A 20,343-nucleotide genomic window follows, 5' to 3' on the forward strand; every position below is an offset into this window, starting at 1 on the left:
AAATGAAGAGGGTGCTGACAAGATTCACCTGGGTTTTGCAAGGGATGGAAAATTTCAGGTGAAGACCACGAGGGGAGTTATGAGGTGAAGACCTCAGGGGGACTATGGAGGTAGCTTCAAGGTGAAGACCACGGGGGAACCTCGTGATATGTCCAATTATATTTAAGCTTTAAACATGGAAAACAATTGCATGTCTCACAATTGATATAATTCATTCTAATAACTGTTTAAATCCAATTCAACATTATTATACATCCACAAAAAATTCGGGTTCACGGTTGAAGTCTTGGAAGCTTACCGCATGCAAACAGGCCGTTCTGCCACCAAGTCTTTGCTGACCATCAAGAACCCATTTATACTTACTCCAAATGTTCTTCTCCCCACATTCTCATCAACTTTCCTCCTTAATTCACCCATGGTTTGTAGTGGCCAATTAACCCACAAATCTACACGTCCTGGAGGTGTGGGAGGAAACTGAAGCACCTGAAGGAAACCGTGCAATCACACAGAGAATACGGAAACCCCAACATAGACTAGAACAAAATAGCAGGTTAATAACTTGAAACCCATAACAGAGTTTGGGATATTTAATGGAATATGGATGACTATATTTGTTACATTTACTGGACGTTTCCTTGTATGCAGATACTTACACCTAGTAATTGTATTTTAAATCTGCACAGTCTAATCTGACAATGGCATAATAAATGAGACCATCTTGAAACTTCAAAGAATAATGAAGAAGCTAAAATGGAGGGGAAAGGAAACAAGTTACAAGCGATTGTGCAAGTGTTTCAGACTACAGTGTTCTAAGGTATTCTCTTCCTTGGTCCAGTAACTTTTAAATACATACCGATTAAAAAAAAATGTCATGGCAACAAAACGCTCAAGATATCGCAAGCATTTGTGGCTTGGATACGTTTCACATTTTTAATCTAATATTGTGGATTAATATAAATGGTCATAACATATTGCAAATTGGACGACTAACATCTCAGACACAGAGTCAAATACTTTAATGTGTGGACATACTGTTATCATTGACTATCAAATGTGTATCCCATTGCCAAAACAGGCCAATTAAACAAGCCAAGAACATATTTTGGCCCAGTGCACTTGTAGGAGAATAACATAAATGTATTATTATATGTGTAATATGATTATAAACTCAAAAAACAATGTTGATGATAATCTAACGAAATAATAACAATTGTCAAGTCAAATTACATAGGTTTTATTTGTCATGATCCCACTTTTCAACTAAATTACTAGTTGCAAGTGACCCACAGTGTACTAGATCACTGAAACTTTTGTCCAACATAAACAAGAAAAAAGTACTTTCAACATTTCCGAAACAGAAATAGCAAAGTATATTAATATACATTCAACATATACTGCGTATTGATTACTACAATACAAAGCAACATTAAAAATGAGTTACAGATGAGAGATGGCACTGCATTTCTGTTCTTATTTTTTTTCCTTGGATTGGCAGTTGACTCTCCCATAAGTACAGTGTCATGTAAACAAAGAAAAGATACATACAATAAAAGCTTTCAGTGTTTTCTTGGTACCTTCCCGTTAAACAGCTGAATATCAAGTTTTTGACATTTTTTTCATCAAATAAATGTAACAAAAAAAATTTACAAATGACAAAAGTTGGACAGATATGTAGTTTAGAAGCAGATAAATGGTTGATATTTTAATTTTCAATTAGGTCTAAAAAATTTCTGTCCTAAGCTACATTTTTTGTTTTTAAAAAAAAACCATGATTACTAAAATCACAGTTCAACACTGCTTGACTGGGTTAGCTGTAGTCTCTCTATCCATTCGTGCAAATTCCTTTCAAAGTCCTGCTTCTTATGCTTTTGGAAGCAGATAAATCTTTCAATCTAAATTTATTTTTTCTGATAAATTTTTAGAGTTCAGAAAGTGGCCCAAAACCTGGTCTTTTTTTTTTTTTTTGGCAGGCTCTAGGTGTCTTATATATAAAAAAAAGACATAGAAACATAATACGCACTGTGATATCTCAAAGGGTTAACATTAACAAGTTTCACCTGGCACAAGGAAACAAGTCACAATTACAATGCCATAAAAAGGGTAAAATACTTTAACAAAGGTGCAAGTTACAATTCAAATATAACAAAATCATCTATTTTGACAATTTCCTTTTTAACACAGTTCATTTAATTCATATCTTAAAGTAACATAACAGGTTCTACTTGACTGGGAAATAAAAACCATAAAATCTAACTTGCTTTAAAAGAAATGGCCGTACACTTTTTTTTGGTAAATGACGCAGATATTAACAAGAGAAAGAAAGCACAGTGATCAACACAGGTAAAGAAACATGAAAACAAAGCATATTGCACCACTGTTAGGCAAAAAAATTGAAAATGGAGGAGTACCAGAGGGACAGCAAGCAGTCTTATTGCTCACAGAGTAAGTTAGGCGTCAGGGCGCATACTGAACTACTCAGTTACTCTCCCTGCATAAAGTGACATCACAGGGCTTGGTGGCTTCTTTATTTCGGCAGGTCCAGGTCAGGAGAGGGCTTGACATATCAGACTGCCTGGGAGCCACGGCTGTTTGCACTTTCACTTCTGTAATCTTGAAAACTTCAGTCTTCTCTTCTCCACATGACTGGTACTGACAGGTGTGGCAAGTAGCGCAACCACTCAACTGACAGCGGACGAGTCACGATATTGTGCTGGAAAGAAATACAATGAAGTTTGGGCGTGATGCTGATAGATACTATTGGCAAAATGGACCTTTCACCTCAAAGCTGAACACACTCGTCTGCAGAAGAACAAAAATACATATGATTAGCTTGATGTGATGAATGAATGAAAAAGCATTTTTTTAAACTTTATAACTTGTTTGAGAGCTGAATCCAATACAGCTACAAACAACCAATTTTAATTCCCATCAGTGTAAAGTTGCCAAGAGTCTTAATTTAAGCAGCACTGAGTTAGTATTAGGAAAATAATAATCAGAAAAGGACTTCAGTGGAACAGTGCCTAGCAGTAGACATGGCAAGATTAAACTTGACTTTGTCTGTGAAGATTGTCTGCAAACATATGCAGATAAACACTGCACATATGCATCTTCAACACTGGTGCCCCACGAGGATGTGAACTCAGCCCCCTTCTATAGTGCCCATGTACTCATGATTGTGCAGTCAATTACCAATCCAACTCAATCTACAAGTTCGCAGACAACACCACTGTAGGGGGCTGGATATCAAAGAAAGACGAGACCGAGTACAGGATGGAGGTTGAGAACATTGTAACTTGGTGCCAAAACACCAATACCTCCCTCAATGTCAGCACCACAAAGGAGATTGCGACTGACTTCAAAAAGTGAAACAGGACACTTTCGCCAATATCCAGTCGAACTTCAAATAGCCCTTGCTTTCCCTCTCTCTCCATCCCCTCCCACTCCCACCAGTCTTACTGTCCCCAACTAGATTCTATCTTTGTCCCGCCCACTCCCCTGACATCAGTCTGAAGAAGGGTCTCGACCCGAAATGTCGCCGATTCCTTCTCTCGAGAGACGCTGCCTGACACGCTGAGTTACTCCAGCATTTTGTGTCTACTTTCGATTTAAACCAGCATCTGCAGTTCTTTCCTACACCTCAGTATCCATTGATGGCACCAAAGTAGAGATGGTCAAAAGCTTCAAGTTCTTATGAGTATATATCACCAGCAATTTGCCCTGGACCAGCCACATCACTGCAATGGCAAAGAAAGAACACCATCTTTCTTAAAAGGTTTAGGATGTTCGACATGTTCCTCACAACCCTCACTAACATCTACAGATGTCCTTATGGCTTGGGAACAGCTGCATCCAAGACTGCAAGAAATTGCAGAGCATCGTGGATGTAGCCCAGACCATCGTGCAAACCATGGTCTCCATCTACACTTCACGCTGCCTTGGCAAGGCCACTAGCATAATCAGGGTCCAATCTCACCCCCTGCCCACTCCAATCAGGCAAGAGTTGCAAATGCATACCTCTAGATTCAGGGACAGTTTCTTCCCAGTTGTTATCAGACAACTAAGGTGCCAATATTTTAAAAAAAAAAAAACACTTTTTATTACTTCAACAAAAGGCAGAATTTCAAAATATGACAATGTTGATGAATGGTCTTGAAGTATTAACTCTTCTCTGGTGAGGCCTGGCTTGCTGAGTATTTCTACCATTTCTGCTTTTTTTAAATTAATGACACAATGCCCCCCCCCCCCCAAACTCCTTACACACATAAAATCTTCAGAATAACATTGCAGCTCACCACTCTATCCGCTACACTCCTGCTTGCTCCATTCCAAAGCCCAAATCAGGATGTTTGTAGGGACGCAGTTTGTTGTCAAATGGTGGATTCAGTTCTTTGAGGATGTCAGTGATGCATTTGGCCGGGTAGCAAGAACTGTTTGAATGTGAGCCCTCCCCTGGATTTAGATCAGCAGAACTCTGCGAACATCCATCATGCTCTACGAAAAGCAAATAAGAATAAAAGAGAATGTTATTTAAGTCCAAATCTTCATGGGTGTATAAAGTTCACAGTAATTAGCTGGTTGCCCTGCTATAGGAAGGATGACATTAAACTGGAAAGAGTGCAAAAAAGTTTACACGGATGTTACTGGGTCTTGAGTTATAATGAAAGGTTGGATAGTGAACTTTTCCCCTGAAACATAGGAGACTGAGGGATGACCTTATGAAGGTTTATAAAATCATGAAGGGCATAGATAAGATGAAGAGCTGAAGTCTCTTCCCCAGGGTAGGAGAATCTAAACTAGATAACATGGGTTTAGGATGAGAGGGGAATTATCTACTTTGACTTTCAACTGCCATTTTGGGACAAAGGGAGGCTTATTACTTTGTTTCATGTCAGTGTTTAGTTTAGTTTAGAGATACAGCATGGAAATAGGCCCCTTGGACCACCAAGTCCACACCGACCATGGATCAGCTGTTTACCCCACTTCTATGTTCTATGTTACCCCACTTTCTCATCCACTCCCTGCATTTTACAGAGACCAATTAACCTACAAACCTGCACGTCTTTAGGATATGGGAGGAAACTGGATTACCCAATGGAAACCCATGCGGTCACGGGCGGACATGCAAACTCCACACAGACAGCACCCGAAGTCAGGATCTGACCCTGGTCTCTAGGGCTGTGAGGCAGCAACTGTACCGCTGTGCCACTGTTGCTGACAGCTATCATGCAGAGAATGTCCATCACCAGCCAATAACAGTGATGAAGTAACTCCCACACGGCAAGTAGTATGGCTCACCCACACCTTGCCTTCTGATTATATCTCTTTTCGTACAGAGAGGCATCTCCTCGCAATATTTCGGACAAAATCTAAAATTCTTGGCCATTGCACTCACTTTGTCTTCATTCTACATAGGACTCTTCACATGTGAACATCACTAAAGGGGAAGAAATATTCCACTCATAAAAGTCCCACACAACTGCTTTGATAACTGAGCATGGTACTAATGTGATTTAAATTCAGGATACTATGCATTTAAAAAAAATCACAAAAAAATAAAATTGAAATTTCACTTTGATTATATCCAATTTTAAGCTAAATTATTTCATTCATATAAATCATAATCACCCAGCTAATAAATTAAATAACATTGATTGTGGGGACTGAATTGACACCCAATCCTTTTTTGTAGTTGAAGAAAAGGATTAATCATAAGAATGGAGTTTGTCACCCCAAATCAGTCTCTCAAACAGAGTGATGAACAGTGAATATAGATTAACACAAAATGCTGGGTAACTCAGTGGGTCAGGCAGCTGAGTTACTCCAGCATTTTGTGTCTATCTTCAGTATAAACCAGCATCTGCAGTTCCTTCCTACGCAGTGAATATAGATTGTACACCACGTGGTATACAACTCAAGCCATCGCATATAACTTCTGTCTTTACTAAAATCAGAGTGCACATAACTGTATCTTCCTTATTCCATTAGATTAACAATATTTAAAGTAATTATTAACACACATACAATTTCAAAACAAAAAAAACAGGTTGATCCGGCTTCAGATTCAGATTCAGATTCAATTTAATTGTCATTGTCAGTGTACAGTACAGAGACAACGAAATGCATTTAAATGTAGATGTGCATTTTAAAATATAACGTATTTAAAAATCACTGTTTAGCACATTGCAGAAGTTCTCACCTTCACTCTCTCTGTTCTGCAGCTGTTGGCTCCCCGTGAGTGATGATTGGCTAAGAACATCTGACATACGAGCAGAGCTAAGCACCTTTCCAGCTAATAAACTCATCCCCGACAGCTCTGCCTGGTCCTTCAAGATGAATGATAAGCAAAATTAACTCTGGCAATAGATATAGAATGGAACTGTAAAATTAATGAATCAATAGCATAATCAGTAATTTAGTTTAGTTTAGAGACACAGCATGGAAACATGGCCTTCGACCCACTGAGTCCATGCTGACCATCGATCACCTGTTCACAATAGCTTTGTGTTATCCCACTTTCTCATCCACTCCCTACACACTAGGAGCAATTTAAAGAGGCCAATTAACCTACTAACCCACACATCATTAGGATGTGGGGGAACCCAAGCTACCGGAGAAATCCCGCACATTCATAGGGAGACAGTACCTGAGTCCGGATCAAACCCGGCTCACTGGCACAGTGATCCAGCAGCTCTATCAGCTGTACCACTGCTGCCCATTACACTTTAAAAATTATAAAGATTTTCGCATTTAAAAAGAATCTGGGAATGTTGGTGACATCACATAAATCTTCAATGTTCCAAATGAAAGTCGTTACGTCCAGCAGTTTTGAACCACTATTATTTAAACAACATCCCAATGGAGTGCACAGGTTTAAGAGTTTTAGAGGAAGATTTAGTTAATGTTTTGAGGACCACAGTAAAAACTCAAGTATATTTAATCATTTGGTGATTCCTTGTCATATAAGTCACTGGTTGTTTACTACTGGGACAATTAAAAAAGTACCATTGTTTCTGATTTTATTTTATGTGAAATACATTAAACAAAAGAATTTAATATTGAAAAATGTACATCATTTTGTTCAGAACTTCTCTATTACATTATAAATCTGGCAAATAATTGTCCATTTAATGGTTAACATTGGACCAGAATTAAATATTTACACATACATAAGCATCTTCACTGGTCTGAATGGTGTGATGCCTTTGGAGGGTTCTTGTTGACTGTCTTTTCGTGTAATCAACTCCATTGTGATCATTTACTTCCATCGGCTGCATAGGAGCCCTTCCATCCATTCGATCCCCTGTCATGGATTCTGGAATAAGCAGGAGTTCTTTTAGTTTCAGTGCTAGCACATCATCTGTTATATTTTAATGATTCTCCTCAGGTTACAATAGGGTTCCCTTTCTGAGCACTGTTTGTAACTGAACAGTTCTAAGTTGGAAATACAGGTACAAACTGTGTTCCCACACAGCAGAAGATGCCTGCCGAGGTAGTTTGTCCCATAGGAATAGATAATATGGAGAAACATTTTAAATCTCATTTTGCCATTCTTAATACTAAATCTGATACAAACAAGCCTATCTTGGGCTAATAATGTTCTTTCGTATATTTTACTGCAGACACAGTTTGAAATGCTATTAAATGCTGGTTTTTAAAAATACATTAACTCTGGCCCGGAAAGCGAGTTTCCATGCCCTGATGTCCATTGCAAAATGGACATCAGGGCATAACTAGAATGTATACCTCCTGAGTTCAATGTGACAAAGTTGCAGTTGGTATCAAGAAGATATCTGCAGTTGCACAGCAGCCAGCAAATACATCCTCTGAAACACTCAATCATAGGTACAGGATGCACTTAAGTTGGTGTTGGTAAACTGTAGACGACTCGAACCAAACTGCAATGATTGTTAGTTATCATGGTACTGTTCAGGATTTTATAGCATTTTCTCTATCCACCTTCTCTTCTCCATCAGTGTTTTTTGTCACATAACAGCATCCAATGGCTGACTCGGTCCAAGTTTTGCTGTAATGGTCCAGAAGGAACAAAGCGATGAAATTACAGAAACCCTGGAGCCCATATATGAATCTGGAGTTTTTGTGCACATCTTCAACCTCCCGAGGCTCCCACCTACTTTAAAATGTCATTGATAATGCCGGTGTCCAAGATAGTGTAAGGCGACAGGTTTCGATGGCTGCCAACTGGTGGTATGAACGTCCATGGTGATGAGATGATTTGAGATTATGGCGCATATCAACGTCTACCTCAGCAGGAACCTGGACTCGCTAGAATTTGCCTATTAGCACAATAGATCAACAGGAGATGCAACAGAAGAATTACCGCACAGGGACAGAAAATTAGACAAAGAGTTGTTAATCTATTTCAGCTCTCCTCTGAAACAGTTCTTGCCAAAATATTCTATTTACTTCCCTATTTATTTCTGCTTTCCTAACCGTTGAAGCCTTTGCTCCCACCATCCGCCCCTCTCAGTCTTTATCACAGGGACGTCCACATCACATATCCACAACAGTGGTGCGGTTGCCCCACACACCACTACTTTAACGTGGCTTTTCAAGCCATAACCAAGCATTGGAGTAAGGGATTTCCGAAATGTCACCCATTTCTTCGCTCCAGAGATGCTGCATGTCCCGCTGAGTTACTCCAGCTTGTTGTGTCTATGTTCATGGAATTTAAATGTTTTTTAAAGCCCTGTCCCACTGTATGAGTTAATTCCAAGAGCTCTTCCGAGTTTGCCCCGAGTCGAACTCGGAGATTTACGGTAATGGCCACTCGTCGATACTCGGGGCTCCCGTGGACATTTTTCAACATGTTGAAAAATCTTCCCGAGTCTTCCCGTGCTTACCTGCCTTTAGCGAGTCTTCCCGAGTACCTGCCGTTAGCGTTACGAGCCGCTAAGAAACGTCCCCGAGCTCCGACGTACCCGCTACGTTCATTCTCCGTGCTTACCACGAGTTTGATTTTTTTTTAAACTCGGGAGAGCTCTTGGAATGAACTCGTACCGTGGAACAGGGCTCTTAATAATACAAATTTGCTGTCATTCCACATCTCATTTTATCTGATCTCTGATCCTTTGCAACCTTACACCGAAATTCTCCCCACCATTTAGTAAAACTGTAAACTTAATATATTGTCATATCTTATCCAAAAAACTGCTACTTGTTAATGTAATATTCAGTACAAACAGCGTGCAACGCGTCAAGCACCAGTCCCACTCCACAATGAAATCATTCCAGTATTGGATTTTGGAATTCAGAAATAAAAAATAATTTGCTTAATGTAAAATCACAAAGCCACATGGGACTGCAGATGTTAGAATTTTAGGTAAAAAGACAAACCTTTTTTCACAAATGTAAAATCACGTCAGGCTTCATCAATAAACAACAAAACTATTAAATGCCACCCAATTGTTACAGTTTTAAATAGTTAAATGAGAGATTGTTATTCTGGACCACAATTGTTTATGCTAGACCGGCATGTATATCATCATTTAAGATGCTGAACCAAGAAAGTTTTCCTTCGGTAAAAATCAAGTGTTCTGTAGGAAGTCACGCCAACTAGTGATAAATGTTACTTCTCAAAGCTTACCTCTGCTTGGTGCTTTGTTTCCGGCAAAGCCAGGGGCTGCCTGATGACTATAAGGCTGTGAAACACCCATTTTGTGCACATGATTCACATTTGCTAGTAGTGTCTCTGCAGCGCCACACCTAATGGCATTGAGCAGCACTGTATTCTCTTGGCAGCATTTGGTGGACGTGTCAGTTGAGTCTGTATTGTCCTGATACCCTTCCCTGTTCCCCTCACTCACACAGTCCTCCTCCATGCTCTCTGAATGCATCAGTGGCGGGTGATGTACAAAACTGTGGCCTTGGGATGGGGGTTGTGGAATATGATCTTGGCCTCTGACCAAGTGATGCTGATGATACGTTTCTGTATTCTGATAAGGCATAGTTAATGTTTGTCGCTCTGATAACGTCTGCTGCTGCCCACATAAGTTGGCAGTCATATTTCCAGCATCCCCCACTCCTTGGTTCATGTGCCTCAGCAAATCATATTCATGCTGTTGTTGTTGTTGCTGCCGCTGGTGACGTTTTAATAAACGTGACATTTCAGCAGGAGGTAAGCGCAGGTCCTGTTGGCCTGTCAAAGAGTGCCTGGGTGATAGCAGTCCCTGAATCATATGGCCATACTGCTGTGAAACGTGCTGGTGTCTTGTGTAGTCAGATGGCGTTGGAGAAAGCAATGCCTGATGTAGTGATGAAGCTGTGAAATCTTGTTGCTGATGTTCATGCTGCATGGCGGCCTTGCCAGCTATGTTCTGGTTATAGTTTGAAAGCGAGTCCATCTGTGCAATTTTCATGCCTTGGGAAAACATTGCTGTTGCAGGGTTGAAGTTGTTAGTTAAAAATCGGAACTGCTCCGGGAAAAGGTGAGGGTGCAAATGCGTCTGATCGTAGCTCAAAGGAGAAAATCGACTAATAGGTCGACTGCAAACAAACAGAAATCAGTGTTAAAAACGTTGACCATTACGAATCAAATAAACAGTCACATTTTAAGCCAATCCAGGGTGGACATTATTGAGCATTGGGTTTTTAAATCACGATCTGGACACAAAAGTTATCATATTTATAGAATTCAACTCCAGATCTGTACAGGTGGAATTTGAAACCATGAGCTGTGTTCTTGCTTTGAATATAATCAGTGAACTTTCATACTTGTCAGACATTTGAAAAGGCTCAAAGACAGACGAATAATGTACTTTAATGATGTGATCACACCTGTTAACACCTATAACGTCAGAGCTGTTTGGTAAGTAGGGGAAAGGAGATTGTTTTGCTTGGGAAATTCAGGTCCGGTTTCCCTGCATTTCATGCAATTTTAACCGTACATGGACAAATTTGACCTTTCCTATGGAATTTGATCATGTCTATGGAAGTCAATCTGATTAGCAGGCTTGGTGCCCAATTTGTTGGGCAGCACTCCAGGAAAGGAACTGGCAGCTGTTACAGTAAAAGTCGCAAGATGGTGGTTGGGTATATTTGGGGAGCAGTTGTAAAAGCAGCGATGGAAGCAGTTCATCACCAACATGGTAGGAGGGAGGAAATCCGTTCGCCAATTAAGATTCTGATCCAATATTAGGAGATAGCTTGGGAGGATATGAGGAAGTACTGAACTATTCCAGGCACAGTGGTATAGTAAAGCAAATTACATTATTTCCAAAGCTCCTCCCTTTAACTGCTAGGAAGCCAAGGAAATTAAAGGCGTGGCTCCCAATTTCACCAAAACAATTAAAAGGTCATGCCACCTCTTGGGATAAAATAGTTGTGTGTTTTTTCCTGTTGTATCAGAAAGAAGAGAGTTTTAAACAGTTTGGGGTTGAGTTTAAGAATTTTAGCAACCTACTAAACTAAACCAACCTTCCAAGACCTTACCTGTCACTATCTGTGCAATTCCCTGCTACAGTTCTGGCCTCTTAATATTAATCACTCTGGCTCTCATGTCAATTCCTTCAGCTGTTAAGGCCCAAAGTAGCAGGAATAACTCAATCCAACACTACTTTCCTCCTGTTGAGTAATTCTTAAAACCGATCTCTATGATTACCAGTCTTGAAATTTATTTTATGATTCAGTTAAATTTATATGAAGCTTGTACAAGCTTGTTCAGACACTTGCATGAAGCACCTTATTATACCATTTTACTAGTGTTGTATAAATTTGTTGCTGTTGAAGCAGTTTCTTCTCTGATTTGTTTTAAGGTTAAAAGTTTATTTTGTTGTAATTTACAAATCATGAAAATCATAAGCAAGATAAACCACATGGCACAAAATTGTTGACAGATTTTTCTTCTTCTGTGCACTTGTTTTCAAATACCCAGAAGCATTATGTCATCCATTATTTATCATAATTTCACGCTAAATATAATTTAATTTATAAATCTCGGTGGGGAAATAATAATGAAAACAATTTTTAAACATCAACTTCCACATGTCATGTGGTGATTTCCATTTGAGGACAATTATTAATCATATTAAAACGTGAATTAAGAATAAAATCAAAAAGTGCAAATAAAAGGTTAATTAAAAATATTAAACTGATCATATTAAATCTGTGATACAGAGATAGTTCTAACTGCCAGCAGAATCTGCCTGTATAACTATGGAGGGTCATACATTCCTTACTAATTTTAAATTCAAACCAGCTAGAGGATTAAAACTTGGCAAACAGATTCAAATATACTCTTACCTGTTTACCTCTGCACTGTCCGCACTCAGTTGCTTTGCCAAGGCCCTGTGTTGTCCAAGCCCAAGAGATGGCATGTGCATCCCTCTCTGTTGAAGGGGCATCTGATTTCCTGAACTGATAATTCCGCGGGGATGCGTGGTGTGCATATTCTGCCCAGCGCCTTGTAGCAAGTTGTTACTGTGTATTTCAGATGGTTCCTGGACTTGAATTGTAACTGGCTGTGTTTGCGGCTGTTGTGGCAATCCAGGCTGTAAATTCATTCGAGGAAGATTAAGGTTTGGGGGAGGGGGGCTATTACTGGGCTGTTGATACAGAGCATGTTGGGATGGTATGCCTTGAAACTGGGATGGAGAGGCAGCACAACCTAAGAAATTGAAACAAGCATTTCAGACAGTGAACTCTTACACTGTACAAGCGATGGTCTAATCCAGGAGTGGGGAACCAGCAACCATCTAGGCCATTAAGTGCGACATTTTGAATGAATCCAAATTTTGTAAAACAAATCCTTTTATTTTTATTAATATGTTTTTGTTCATCTTTTATTATTTTTATTTTAATCTTAAAATGATCCTATTTAAAATACCAAAGAGTAAAAGAAGATTCAACAAAATAATCCTCCCCGACTGACGGCCACAATTAAAATATTAGTAAGTCATGAGGGCTATTTTAACAAAATAATGTACATTGTGAAGTATATCTAATTGAAGTTTCTTGGATGCGGCCTTATTAGATTACAGCTAACTTAACGCGGCATTCCAACATGAAAAGGTTCCCCACCCCTGGTCTAATCAATACCTAGTCCAGGTATGATCTTGGTTCGCCAATGACAGATTTATCTCCCATTAATCAATCAAGCAGATGGTCAATCAATGGTGTCCAGAAGTATAGAAGTCCGAGTATACTATTAAGAGTGAACAGTTCCCAAAATCTTGGAATCGCCTCAATTTCACTGAAATGGTTGAGGGCAAAAAATCTATCAATCAAATTAAAAATACAGTACAGAGAGATGTTTAGTCTAGCGAACCTAGTCTCTAAAATTGACATTGGCTCATACTTACTGCTGGACTGCATGATGGCTGTGGTGCATGGTGGAGGACTGTTATTAGACTTGTTAAAGAGATGGTTGTTGGGATGGTTCGGAGGGGGGCTTGACTGTTCATGCTGAATTTGTAACCTGCCAAGAGTAATTTAAAAAATATAAAGCTCAGAGATAGACACAGGTAGTTTCAGTTCATCAACCGTCTCACATAATTCTTAAATGCTGCTTTACCTCAACTGTGGAGACGCCCAATTAATAAAAACATATCACACCCAAAATAAACGGGATTTAATGAACCCATGCAATATATTTAGCTGATGGCTCATGCTTCATATAATAGATTTTAGATCTGGTTTTGTCAGATAGTGCTCGGTGTTGTTGGAAGTAAGCTTATAAACATACTTTCACAAATCCTTCAGATGTTATATTTCTGAGAGCATTGACTATATTCCAATTAATAGTTTAAGATGATTCAATTTAATTAATTGTCTTGTCAGTGTACAGTACAGATTTTTAAGATGTACTTAAAAAGTATATTTATTAAGACAATTAATTAAACTTGGCACATCTTTAAAATCTGTTTTAGAATGTTACAGCATATTCTAAATTTGGTACTTTCAAACTAATTCCATGATTAATAACAGGTGCCATTTTTTCTTGTGTAAAAAAACCAAACCACATACTGCCTTATTGATGCATTGTTCCGTAAGTCATTTAACATGTAAGCTCAACCATTCCAACTTACATGGCAGTTTATTCTTCATCAAAATATTTTAAATCATTCACACACTATAATATTATAAAAAATCATTATCCCTCTGTGAGCAATGATTTGTTAACATTATTTTCAAAGAAATGTCCTGGATACTGGGAGAACTGCATGACCTTCTTTGCACATTGAACCTTTAATGTTCACTTGGACAAACTGAGGCCTGATATCTCATCAATCAGCCACATACTGAGAAGCTGGTATGAGACTTGAATTAATCAAAAGAATCACAGGTGACAGTCAATTAAAAACACAATATTAATAAAATGATTAACATACAATAGATACATGATTTTTTTTAAAAAGAGGACTATTATATATGTGATCAAGCCACTAAGAAATGCTTGGAGTGCTCACCTTTGGAGCTGGTGAGTGATTAATGCTGGCTGGTTTTCCACATGTTGTACCAACGATGCTGTTGACAATGGAGGTGAAGGCTGAGCGGGCCGAATACATTCCTGTCGGGGAAAATAAATTAACAGCAATAGAAAATTAAACAGGAGTCCAATGTAGTAATTCCTATCTGGGACTAAAATAGTCTCAATTTAATTTTTGGTAACCCAAATATCCTGCCTCTGACATGCCTGGAAGACTAAAAAAAGGCTTTTGAAGAGACTGGGACATATTTTCTTCCACTGAACCTCACAAAATATCCATGCATCATAAATCTTCCTATTCTCACAAACTGTTGCTATCATTCAACAAGACGTAATATTCAAAGTTTACAGGTGTAGTCTCTTTAAAGCCTGATATTCTGAATTGTAAATCATCCAGTTCAATAGTACTCACAGCACAAGGAACATTTTAAATCACCATCTACCTGAATCTGCTGGTGTCGGATTTGTTGTTGCTGTTCTTGTTGGTAAAGTATGTGTTGTTGTTGTGTCTTCTCAAATATATTTTCATCCATTGCATTCCCATACATCTTTTGCAAATGTTCACATTCCTAAACATGAAAAGAGCTTAGTATTGGTCACTTGGAGACAAGATTTTGAACTCTGTAATAATCAAATCAAGATCAATTAAAATATTTATCTTATCGATCAAAATACAGATATCATTAGATTTGTATGACAAGGCTAACCTGTTCAGTGTCACCACCGAGTATACTTGGGTCAGGGCCGATAGTGAAAAACAAACTTGGCAGTGAGCAGGTTAACGTTGTACATTCTGATTTTCAGTTTTGGAAGGCAACACTTACCATCTAACACCTGCATCGCATAACATTTATGGCAAATGTTTACTTCCAATCCAATGTGCACATGTTTTGTTTAATGACCAAGGGTAAACTATACTAAAGACCTTCAGTATTAAGAGTTTTTTCAACCTTCACGTGGTCCACCCTGTTTCGACTAATGCAATCAACTCGACGTGCACAAACGGAAGATCAAATAGAACAAGTTGTCCAACAACTTTAGGCTGTGCACGCCACACGAAGGAAGGAAGAGTTTTTTAAATTCCCTAATTGTAGTTTAGGTCTAGCTTCTATATTTGCTATTAGTGGATCGTCATGTAGTGGTTCAGGAAACCAGCTGTGCATCAATTTCTCAAAGGGAAATAAATGATGGGCAATAAATGCTGCTCTCACCATGTTGTAACTTATTTAAAAAATCCAGTGCTGTTGAAAATGCCTACCTGCTGCAGCTGCTTTATACTACTGTTTGTATTTGTGCTTTTCTCCATTTTCTCCAGTTGAGCCTTGAACGCCTGTATGGTAGCAGCGCCATCTGAGAAACGGCGAACTGGAGAGAATCTTTCTGTTGGAAGGTGCAGGGTGTTGGGGTCTTTGTAGCAAACACTGCAAAACAGACAAAATAGAGAAAATATATCATAGTGGGTAAATTTGCCAATCCTCTATGGTCCTACAATAAATATTTCTACTTCCCAGCCTCACTGCAAGCTAATTGGTGAATTTACCCATAACGCACTAAAATGTTCTATTTATTTTCTACCGTAAGAAATTGCTTTGATTGGTTGTTTTATGTAAATATAAATTTAGTCATCATACCCCCATTAGATTGCCAAAAGAACAATTTGGGTAAAAATTGAATTCCAGCTGCACCTGTACCAACAGCACCTTAGTATTTGATGTTAGGCATGGCACCCCCTCAAAGAGCAATTATTTCATCCTTGTATACTTGCACCAGCATTAAAGATGAATCAGAATTACAAATAATGTAAATTCTAGTTTACGCACTCTACAATTGAAGATGATGTCCATAGCTTAAACATTCTCTCACTCTACTTTTAAGAAGGGAAATAGGCATAATTCAATAAATTATAGGCTGGTGAATTTCACATCATTGTAGGGGGAGCTATTAGAAAAGACTGAGGGACAAGATTTCCTAGTGTATGGAAGAGAATTGACTAATTATGGACAGTGAGTATAGTTAGGTACAGGTTAAGTCACTTGATTTTTCAGAAGTGAGAAAGGTGGTTGATGAGGGTAGGGCAATCGATGTTGTCTGCATGGACTTTATTAAGGTAAGTTACTAGGTCCCACATGGTATTTTGATGCAGAAGATTAAGATGTATGGAATCCCTTGTGACTTGGTGGTTTAGATTCCGAACTGGCTTACACCATAGAAGACAGTGTAATGTCGGAAGGGTCTGGATGTCCTTGACTTGTAGTGCTCTACAGAGATCAGTGCTAAACCTTCGTTATTTGTGGTATATATAAAGGATTTGGACAAAAATGTTGGTAAGCTGGTTAAAACTTTGTAAAATTACAAGAGGCACAGATAGACTTTGCCTTCCATCACAGTGGGTTCACTGTGATGGATGTTTGTGTGAATCAAATTGTGTGTATGTCTATAGGAAATTGTCTTTGTTTGTATGGCTGTGGAAACGGAATTTCGTTTGAGCCTCACTGAGGCTCAAATGACAATAAATATTGTATTGTATTGTAGATAGGGCAGACAGTCAGAATCTTTTTTTCCCAGGATGGAAATGTCAAATGCTAGGGGGGGTGGGGCATATGTTTAGGGTTAGACAGGAGATGTACAGATTGAAAAAAAATGTGCAGGGCAAGTTTTTTTTATACAGAGATTGACAGGTGCCTAGAACACACTACTGTGAGTGGTGCTGGAAGCAGATATGATAGTGGCATTCAAGAGTCTTTTAGATAGGCACATGAATATGAAGGGAACGGAGGGATGTGGAGCAAGTGCAGACAGCAGGGATTAGTTTAATTTGGCATCATGTTGAACACAGACATCATGGGCCAAAGGACCTGTACCCTTGCTGTACGATTCAATGTCTTGTTCTCTCACATGGCCGCAAAATATATCTAATTATTATAGGAGTTGCCTTGATGTGACACTATTTTTGAAATTAAGGGATTCAGAGCTCTGACTTAATAGTAAAAAAAAACAGTAGATTATTAAGTATTCTTCTATGCTCTGTGCTCCATTGTAATATTTTTAATGTTGGGAGAATATTTAACATAAATTGCTAATGTGTTATGAAAAATGCTGATATTAAATGATAATTTAATGAGTTTTAGTTCCTGTAGATTTGTTTTAGATATATTGCTCTCAAATCACATCTAAATTCAGAAGGACTTTTGCATTATTTGAAGGTAAACTGAATAAAACTACTTTATTAAATATTATGATGTTATCATGAATAATGAAACATGACTATAGTACAGGTTATAAATAAACAACTAAAGTGACAAATACTAGCCTTATTAAAAAAACAAACTCATGTAATCTACATTAAATTCAAGGCTTTCTAACAAATGAACAAAGATTACTGAGCTTTAATATCATGGTTCAAAAGTTAAGTACTTGATTGCTCTGACATTTCTGTTAAATCAATAAGTAGAACCACCGAGCCTTGGCATAGCCACTGAATTCCAAAGTAGTTAGCAATTTGCTGCTATCAACAGCTTCTATACCCTCATCAGTTATCGCCACTACAGAGAAATCCAACGTAGCAGCCTCATGAATGAAGTTCTTGTGAATACCAATTGTAAAATACATGAAATGTGTGCTTTCAGATTTTAGTTTTGTTATTCTGTTGCATTATATCTGATGGAATAACAAATGAATGTTATGAGGACTCACACCAAATACAAAATAACATTCCAAGATTTAGATTAAAAACATTTCAAGCCCAATTTAGTTTGCTACATTTGTATTTTAAAAATTGTGCATGATATTGTATAAACATGTACAAGTATTTATGCAAACTCTTTTGCATATCATTCTCCTCAGATAAAGGTACAACAATAGGACTTCTTGTGAACATGGGGTTTAGACATCTGTGTACCATTTAGCCTGTAGAAAACGTCATTATCAATGTTAATGATTATTATGTGTAAGAAGGAACTGCAGATGCTGCTCTGTCTGAAAAAGGGTCTCGACCCAAAACGTCACCTATTCCTCTTCTCCAGAGTTGCTGCCTGACCCGCTGAGTTACTCCAGCATTTTGTGCCTATCTTCTTTAATGATTATTATCTTTGTGCACAATTTCTGTAATAGACAAACAACCAAGATCATTCCAGGTATCCGATTCTGGTATCTTGTGGATTTGTCACTTTGGTCGCTCCATGACTGACAGCCAAACTTTTCACTGCCAAGGCCCTTAAAGTCTGGAAGTTTTCTCTTTGAATCATTCCACCTTTGCATGTCTCTCCTCCTTTAGAAACCTACTATTTTGACCAATGTTCATGTCATTTTAAGCAATATCTGTAGCTGTCAAATTTGATACCACTTGACCTTTTATTAATGTCAACAGTACTAAATGACGGCAATTTTTTGTTGTATTGGAATATTAATAACCAATATTAGATTAAAAGATTAAGAAAACACTGATTATTCTCTGATAAAAATTCTCAAAGCTATATACATTAAAATATCAAGATATTGGAAAACTGAATTAAAACTAAGTGTTGAAAAGAGTCAGCGGATCAGTCAACAACTATTAAAAGGGAAACAATTAATACATCAGATTGATGAACTTTCAACGCAAACTCAAAAATGTTTGCGATGAAGCAAAATGAAGCGAAATTAAGAAATGAAAGCGAAAGTCTGACAGAGTGAATAGTACAAATAACAAAAGCAATGCTTGTGAAAGACCAACAGGGGAGGTTAGAGAACAAGTAAAAACACAAAAATGAATCCAGAGATGTATTACATGGAAGTAGCAGAGTCATTAGAAGCAGCTGTTTGTCAGCGTTGATTCAGGTAAGCTGTAACACATTAATCAAAAGATGAGGTCCTTTGCCTCACACTTATATTAAATATTATAGGATCAACCTAAAAAGCCAAGGATAGAGAAGTCAGTGTGTGAGGTTGAGGAAGTAACGAGAACTAAATAAGGTCAGTATATAAATATAGCATCTATTGCTGCAAGGGTTATGATTTGTACCATATTATGTTCAGCTGCGATTATCAAGTGTTTCAAAACAGCCCCACAGAGCGGCAGTGGTGCAGGTGGTAGAGCTGCTGTCTCCCAGCGCTGGAGACCCGGAATTAATCCTGACCTCGGGTGCTGTCCGTGTGGAGTTTGCATGTTCTCCCTTTGACAGCGTGGGTTTTTCCAGTTGCTCCGATTTCCACGGCAAGGCCAGCAGCATAATCAAGGACGAGTTGAACCCTGGCCACTCCCTTTTCGCCCCTCTCCCATCAGGCAAAGGATATAGAAGTGTGAAAACGCACACCTCCACATTCAGGGACAGTTTCTTCCCAACTGTTATCAGGCAACTGAATCATCCCAACGCAAACAGAGAGCAGTGCTGAACTACTATCTATCTCTTTGGTGACTCTTGGTCTATCCTTGATGGGGCTTTGCTGGCTTTACCTTGCACTAAACTTTATTCCTTTATCATGTATCTATACACTGTAAATGGCTCGATTGTAATTATGTATTGTCATTCTGCTGACTGGATAGCACGCAGCAAAAGCTATTCACCGTATGTTTCACAGTACACGTGACAATAAACTAAACTAAAGTCTCGCATTCTAAAGAGTTGTGGGTTTGTAAGTTAATTGGCCTCTGTAAGTTGTACCTGATGAGTAGGGAGTGGATTTGAAAGTGGGATAACATGGAGCTAGTGTGAATATGCGACTGATCGGTGTGAACTCTAAACACTGCACGTCACTAAACTCTCTGAGCGACAACGAAATATATCAGAGAGAAAAATTTAATAACTTAGACTGGAAATAATAATTTATTGCTATCCCCCATTCACCTTTACAACTCTTTTTGGAAGCACTATCCGTTGCTCATCATTGATGGGACGGGATAGGGAAAGAGGTGGACAACCGGT

General features: G+C 38.5%; 2 protein-coding genes across 3 annotated transcripts in view; both read right to left on the minus strand.

Annotated features, from left to right (window-relative positions):
- Positions 1-20,343, minus strand: part of LOC129712294 (apolipoprotein A-I-like) — a 161,017-nt gene that overhangs the window by 54,097 nt on the left and 86,577 nt on the right. The window lies entirely within an intron of this gene.
- sik3 (SIK family kinase 3) overlaps positions 1,219-20,343 on the minus strand; it is a 166,177-nt gene continuing 147,052 nt past the window's right edge. For both annotated transcript variants that reach the window (XM_055660593.1, XM_055660592.1), the window contains 10 exons: positions 15,702-15,864; positions 14,887-15,012; positions 14,424-14,524; positions 13,317-13,432; positions 12,259-12,622; positions 9,605-10,503; positions 7,167-7,312; positions 6,197-6,323; positions 4,293-4,491; positions 1,219-2,799 (listed from right to left, as the gene is read on the minus strand). In XM_055660593.1, coding sequence (XP_055516568.1) covers positions 4,304-4,491; positions 6,197-6,323; positions 7,167-7,312; positions 9,605-10,503; positions 12,259-12,622; positions 13,317-13,432; positions 14,424-14,524; positions 14,887-15,012; positions 15,702-15,864 — 2,230 coding nt within the window. In that variant the 3' untranslated portion in view covers positions 1,219-2,799; positions 4,293-4,303. The remainder of the gene's footprint in view (positions 2,800-4,292; positions 4,492-6,196; positions 6,324-7,166; positions 7,313-9,604; positions 10,504-12,258; positions 12,623-13,316; positions 13,433-14,423; positions 14,525-14,886; positions 15,013-15,701; positions 15,865-20,343) is intronic.

The sequence above is a fragment of the Leucoraja erinacea genome, chromosome 32 (genome assembly GCF_028641065.1).
Source record: "Leucoraja erinacea ecotype New England chromosome 32, Leri_hhj_1, whole genome shotgun sequence".
Lineage (NCBI taxonomy): Eukaryota > Metazoa > Chordata > Chondrichthyes > Rajiformes > Rajidae > Leucoraja > Leucoraja erinaceus.